The sequence below is a fragment of the Rutidosis leptorrhynchoides genome, chromosome 1 (assembly GCF_046630445.1).
Source record: "Rutidosis leptorrhynchoides isolate AG116_Rl617_1_P2 chromosome 1, CSIRO_AGI_Rlap_v1, whole genome shotgun sequence".
In the NCBI taxonomy this organism is placed as follows: Eukaryota; Viridiplantae; Streptophyta; class Magnoliopsida; order Asterales; family Asteraceae; genus Rutidosis; species Rutidosis leptorrhynchoides.
The window spans coordinates 419,333,922-419,341,650 of NC_092333.1; the positions used below are offsets into that span (position 1 = coordinate 419,333,922).

Sequence of the window (7,729 nt, forward strand, 5' to 3'; positions counted from 1 at the left end):
TGAATTGGAAAATAAGCTCCAGCTAGTTTATCAAACACTTATGAAAAATAATATGCTCCAGCTACCAATTTTAAGGATAAGCTCCAGCTTCCATAAGCTCCAGCTTCCATAAGCTCCAGCTCCAACTACAGCTACAAGCTCCAGCTAGTTTCATCCAAACACACCCTTAGCCTAAAAACTAGTAGTGGAGCCCTAGCTTCACGCCGGGCTCCGTTTTAAATGCGAGTTAAAAAAAAGGTCTATTTTCGACATCTAACATTGAAGGGTTGTTCTTTTTGTGAAAGTTGCTTCTTTTAGCGTTAATGTTAGTTGATCTATTTTGTAAAAAAGAATATTTTTCGACATCTTTTGGTAGCATTGAAGGGTTTTTCCTTTTAAGAAAGTTGCTTCTTTTATCGTTGGAAACAAAAAAAAAAAATAACATAGTAGTGGCCAATGTGTGTGTGTGTGTGTGTGTATATATATATATATATATATATATATATATATATATATATATATATATATATATATATATATATATATATATATATATGGGTCCTACTGTTTGAGCGCAGTGTACAAGTCGGTAAAGCGTTGTGGGTGTTATTATTCAGTATTTTTGGTGTTAGTGATGGGATAAATAATAATTTAGAATATAGATATAAAGTGGGGGGTTCGATTTGTATTTTAATAGAAGTTAGGAGGTTTGGTTTGTGAAAAGTGAAAAACTAAATAGTACTATTCATAATAAATAAGACAAATTTTGTCTATTAGTTGTATTGGTAATAGCCCATACATACAGCCCACTCATCGTATTGTTGAGAATGTTTTTTTTTTATTAATTTTATTCGTATATGACATGACATTTAAAATGAAGGGAAGTGATATGTACACAACTCAAAATTGTTATATAAACAATTTTCATATTTTACAGTGTTGTATTGTACAACACTGTAAAACATAGTAGTTGTGTACATAACAATTTTCATCCTCTAGAGGTAAGAGGTTTCAGATATTTTGTACTTTAGAAGCTCTACTTTTAACAAACATAAGAACATGTCAAATAATATATTAGTCTAGTTTGTTTGTCAGCTAGATTCACTTCAACTAGTTTAATAATCAGCATGTATTGATTTGGTTATAACTTCAGACCATTCACTTATAAAAACATTAAAATTCATACTCTTAATCGAGTAAAGTGGTTTAATATGTTGCTAAATTATCTAAAGTTTCAAATAAACCATTATATTGTATTCAATCCATCTATCTACCATTAAAATTATACATTCTCCCTAATAAACACTTTACTAGCAATAAAAGTGATTGCTAGGATTGGAAGTATAGAGATGAAGACATTTCATAAAGCATATATAATTATCAATTCAATGAATTTATTCCAAGTTACATCACAATGTGAAACTCAAGCAATCCTATGCAAAGCCTTCTGTTATCTGAACTTTTGCTTCTCAGTATTGTTAATACTTGATGAGGGAGGTATACATTAACATTCTTCGCATAAACATGAGAAGAATACCTACTTATTTGGCAGGTATAAAATCATAAGTACATGGCTCATTTCAGCATATATTTAAAACTATGTTACTGGCTTACATTTGAAAAAAAGGTAAAGAAGTAATGTATTCTATTGAGGCTCGGAAAACATTAGATAGTATACTCGCTGAAAGAAATGTGTTCGTAACAAAAAGTCCAAAGCAATGAAGAGCACACCGTTCTTCAAGTTATGAACTGTTTGACTGCTCTAAGACCTGAAATTAAATCAGACATGAATAAATTTCAATAAAGACAAACTAAAGAACGATATAATTGAATTATTATTACACATGAAACAGCGTCTTGAATTTGTGGATCAATATATCATGGTGACTTTGATGCATGAAGTGACCTTTGCTCTATGAGAGTAGGAATGCATTAACTTTTGCAAAAAGTTTGAATCAACAAATTTGACCTTACCATAAAACAAAATCGTTAATTTTTCCCCAAGTAATTGTATTTTATCTTGAAACGGTAAAGACGATAAGTAAAAAAAATAGCTAGCAAGAAAATGGGTAGAACAGGTCGAATTAAGAAGTCACACAAATTAATTTTGGAAAAAAGTGTTTCGTGCAAACAGCAACTGTTTTGACCCAATACCCGAACTACCCATTTTGTCACCTGTCTACTTTTACCGTTGCACCATATATCAGCCCTTTAAGGACTAATGGAATTTTCATTTTGTTGGTCACATCCACTAGTCAATGTTGGTACTATCCAAGCTACCCATAAGTTAGCAAAGTCGAAAATTATTATAACTTTTTTTTTTCATAAATCATATAAGAGAAGCTAAATAAACATATAATGAAGTATAACGTCATGTAAAGAATGTACCTTATAGGCAGGGTCCACAGTTTCTGGTCTCTTCCCAATTGATCCAAATGTAGCAGCAGGCCATATCTACAGCAATTATATAAAATTTGGAATTTTTATGATCTCTTTTATATAAAACCATCTTAATTGACATGTTGAAAGCTAGAAGATCTTTCATGGTGCTACAAGAGCATAATACTTATCTCCAATAGCATAGTGGATTCGGAGCATGTATTATTTAGTAACGATCTATGAAATTCAAACTAACAATTTATTATATATGAATCATATATTGACAACAAAACCACAATAAAGCAAACATAAGAGAGGTAGAATGTTGAATCAGCTAAGATTCACATTTGCTACTCGAAGATAAAAATACAAGTAAACCTAACGAGTAAGAACAAAATAGTCATGTGCTAATGTAACTAGTATTCTTTACTGTATATCGAAAGTTATCTTCTACCAATAATGAATCAATGTTTACTAACTATTGTTAAGTCTTACATAACTTAACACTCTCAGACCTAATTCATTCATATGATCTTACGGTAACTGTAAGGACATTTGTTAGATACAAATACCACAAATTTCAAGTTATCTTATATGATGCTTCTTGTAGATATAAAAGCATTTTCAATTTTGAACATAGAAAAACAACTTAAGGCTGATTATAGCTTAATTCAGAAAATAAAGAATCAACACTTACCCTCCAAAAAACCCTGCCTTGAAGAAGCCCATAAGGAACGGGTCCAAAATTCCTCGAATCATGAGAATTGTAAATGTTATCTCCCTCGACCCAAACATGTCCCTTTGGAACCTATATATAAATTTAAAAAAATAATAATAATAATACAGACACACGAAAACATAAAATAATAACTGAAGCTAGATGAATCATACAACAAGGGACTCGGTTCTATCACTAAATTTGGGGTCCACGACGTAGGTGACATTGTCGCCTTCCTTGCCAACAATTCTCTTGGTGACAATTTTCCGAGGATTTTCAGGCGAACGAAGAACGACTACATGACCCGAACCTGCTTTTCCAGTTCGGGTTGAGATTCTTTCAGACAAAACGATCTCATTAGTCATGTTAAATGTAGGGAGCATACTAGGACCGTGAACCTGCAGATACCTGATCATTAAAACTTACTTGTACAAACATTTTGAAAAGCAAAAAATATTGATATTGATAATAATAATAATAATAAATAATTACAATTAATTTACCAAAACAGGGGAGACGAGGTACGTATTCGTGACGTGAAGAGCACAAAAGAATTTGGCAACCACAATGCTTTTGTCTAAGGCTTCTTTTACTATGAATGCCCATTGCTGAAACAAGCTCATCTCCGTTCAATTTGATCAATATGGACAAACGCTTGAACTTTTTATTATTTCAACAAACTATACCTAAATTAACAGATACAAAGATGATAATGAATATTTCAAGATGAAAAATGCTTAAACTATATTTTAGGTTAACACTAACAATGAAAAGGAATTCAATAAATTCTCATGTTTATTGCAACAGGCTTCTCTTAAGCATTTTAACGAACAGGTAGTAGACATTTTTTGAAGTAAATATTTGATAAATAAAAGCAACACCCAGATTAACATTCTCATACCAATAAAATAAAAAATCAAATTGTATATTTGATATACCAAGATACCTTATTGGGACTGCGTGTCGCCGGCGCCGGAGAGATAGATCGTAATCAATTTAGGGGAGCTTCATAACCCCATGAGGCCATCTCAGGAGTCATGACATCAAGTCCAAAAATCAAAAGGTTAAATATAACCCTATTGTTTTTTGTAATGACAAATTAGTCCCCAATAGCTAAGAATGACACAAATTAGTCCTTGGAGTTTTAAATATTAGACATTTAATTTTCGAGACCTACAAATTTTTATTATTTTTCTATTTTGTTTAAGACCACTCTTAACCATGACGGTCCGTCATGAGATCACGGAGCGTCACATCAGCGCCACATCAGCACCTTCTTCCCATCACTAACTAACAACTAAATACTAACAACCATGACGTACTCATCACACAATTCCTCACACCCAGTAAATTAATTAATTATTTACGGGTACAAGTTTAAAAGCATTATGTACAACAAAAAATTGCTTTGCTTCCGTGATTGAATTTGCTCTGCAACAACATTTTGGAGTACGGGTCTTCAACGACGGACCAAGGACTATTTGCTAGTAGTGGAGTACCTACTTTTTTATTCTGTTTTTTTTTTCCTTCTCTATTATGCATTTTACTTCCTCGTACTTTTAAACAATATCAAATTAGCCCGTTAAGTTGTTGTTATTATTATTATTATTATTATTATTATTATTATTATTATTATTATTATTATTATTATCGTTATCGTTATCGTTATCGTTATCGTTATCGTTATCGTTATCGTTATCGTTTTCGTTTTCGTTTTCGTTTTCGTTATCGTTATCGTTATCGTTATCGTTATCGTTATCGTTATCGTTATCGTTATCGTTATCGTTATCGTTATCGTTATCGTTATTATTATTATTATTATTATTATTATTATTATTATTATTATTATTATTATTATTATTATTATTATTATTTGAGCACTTTGTTTATAAACTTTAGTAAATTTTTTTTAAAGCAAGATATAGTATAAATAAACACATGAGTACAATGAGACGAAGAGCAATTTTGAGCTCAAGAGTACACGAGTTAATATATTAGATTAAGATTAAAGGGTGTGAGATAGTACCCCACACGACTATTTACAGTCGAGTGACATATATACTTGGTTTAGTGATCCAAATTTGTCAATCTAATTTCCTATCCTTAGCTCGATGCGATATCCACACGAAGAATTTGATTTGTATCTTGATTAGCGCCACCGAAGTTCCCCAAGATTTTTTTATGGAACACCATGGTGTTTCGATTCTTCCAAATAGGATATACACAAGTCCATCTAACCGTTTGCCACATTAACATCCCGAACACGGATCCGCTTTGCACCATGTTATCCCATAGAACCTCATTCAAACTGGGCATCGGAAAATTGCTGAGGTTCCACCAGTTTAGAACACGAGACTATTCACCGAATAAGAATTTGCAAAACTGGATATCTGAAAATTCAGAAATCCGAAAATTCTAATAGTGATTTTGGTCATCCGAAATTCGAATCCAAAATTTCGGATCCAAAATTTTGGATTCAAAATTCGGATTCGAATTTTGGATTATCCGAATATCCAAACTTTATATTATATGTAAATATATAAGAATTGTAAAAAACAAATTACGAACACAAAACACATACAGAGTATTACATAACAAGTCATAAGCAATCTTTAAGTATTACATAACCATGACCACATGTTTGCTTTCCTTACACTAAAGAAGTCCACGAAACAAATTACCAGGAAAAAAAATCAAGCTTTTAAGGGTTCCATGTTTGTTTAGTCTGGTTTCCTGTATCACAAGATTTATCAACTGTTTAAGACCTATCTTTCTCTATATCTCCAACATATTGTTTTAATACCTTTATTTGGATATCGATGCTTATAACACGTTTTTCTTCTTCTTTTGAATTAAACTGAAGATGCGATGACTATATGAAGAGATGGAAGTAAATATAGTTACCATGATGAAAGCAATCGAAGATGGAGACAATTAGATGAAGAGATGGAATCGAAGATGGAGATGTTTAAGAGTATTTGATATTGTAGTTGTAGGTCTCCTGTTGTATTATATATAAATTACTAGTTGAGGAATTCATGAAATCGCAAATTGTTATAAAGAAAGCCTCCTAAACATCTAAATAACGAATTTATATAACGAACGTTCATCATTGTTATATGTTGATCTATATAAAAGTTACATTTATACTTAATATATTAGTTTGAAGAAAAATAATTTTTGCAACATACTTATACTTCACCTACAAACATTTGATGTTTAGAATATGAATTTATTAACATATCTGACATCACTTTTGAATCAAGACATACGTTAGCTCATCTCAGCATGTTCTTAGATTTAATGTTAACCTTGGTTTGTCAAAAATGGCATATTTTTACATAATCTTGTAAAAACAAATAAAATACACTTAATTTATCAATGAAAACGCATTCATTTCTAAAAGGCAGAAAGACATCGTGAAGGCTATATCAAATTTCCACATGAAAAAATTAAATCAGAATATCTTCCATGAGCTAATATGAAAAACAATCTCCAATGGGGCTTTGCCTCATTGGTAACCATGCTTGCATGGTTTTCGAGGAGACCCGGGTTCGAGTCTCACCAGGGGGTTTTCCCCACCTGCCCGTTTGGATGGTGGCGGTTTCCTCCTGGAAAGTGCGATGCGATGCGATCTAACCACTAACCGTGCGATGAAAACTAACATGCCTTTAAAAAAAAAAAAAAAAAAAAAAAAATATGAAAAACAATCATTTCAACTTAAAGTTAAAAGACTAAATATGTGATCATAATGGTATTATGCAATGATACTAATAAATTGACAACAACAGCTGAACAGCAGTCAATGTGGCAAACTTGTCTTTGAAAAGGATTATTGAAAAAATCATAAATTAATAAAGATAGCTGATCCGTACAACGACACTTCCTTTTTTCCATCATGCATATATGTAATTCGACAAGAGCCATTTTCCTAGTAAGTTGATTATGATGGTAGTATTTCAATTTGTTTGCAACGGATTACGCACATTACATAGAACATATCTATCATCAAAGGTTAGACCTTAACAAATCTACCATGATAATGGACTACATGCAATAATCCATCTAGACCAAAATGCAATACATCATTCGGATCAGTTTAAGCCAACCTTGATTAGGTTTAGGAGACATCTATTACCAAAAGATAAGTTTTATTAACATGTGTTATTGTTAATATATGTACCTAACTATAAAACAGAACTGCAAAATTAGAAGGTATGTACACAACTTCGTGTGTTACATGACCATAAACTTAAATAAATCTATCTAAAATGGGTTCAAATTGCCACATTCAAAAATTATATGTAAATCTAAGCAACTATATCATGGCGTAAAAAGCAACTCCATATATGAAAATTAAATATATCGCCATTTTATCTCATTATGCAAGTCTAACATAGCAAGTTTATAATAACTATTCTAAACATGTCTATAAACATAAATATGACGAACAATATGTATTTGTTGATATATAGTCATTACTTCCTCATCCACCTCATCTTGTACAGGAAAGAATCCTGAAAAAAGTCTTTTACAACATGATATCAAGTCCATAATATGATCTAACAATCCCACAAAAATTCCACCATGTCAAAATAGCAACCACATAACACATTTAAATATAATCTATGTGCCTTACATCGATTATAAACC

The 7,729-nt window shown here is 31.4% G+C and overlaps 1 protein-coding gene across 1 annotated transcript; it reads right to left on the minus strand.

The window, feature by feature from the left end:
- Nucleotides 1-1,534: 1,534 nt before the first annotated feature.
- LOC139872125 (mitochondrial ATP-independent inner membrane protease subunit 1a-like) lies at nt 1,535-3,699 on the minus strand. Its single transcript, XM_071859949.1, has 6 exons — nt 3,580-3,699; nt 3,250-3,474; nt 3,056-3,166; nt 2,368-2,433; nt 1,822-1,918; nt 1,535-1,748 (listed from the first exon to the last, which is right to left on the minus strand). Exons 1-5 carry the CDS (start codon nt 3,697-3,699, stop codon nt 1,850-1,852), a joined length of 591 nt encoding a protein of 196 aa, XP_071716050.1. The 3' UTR covers nt 1,535-1,748; nt 1,822-1,849.
- Nucleotides 3,700-7,729: the final 4,030 nt, after the last annotated feature.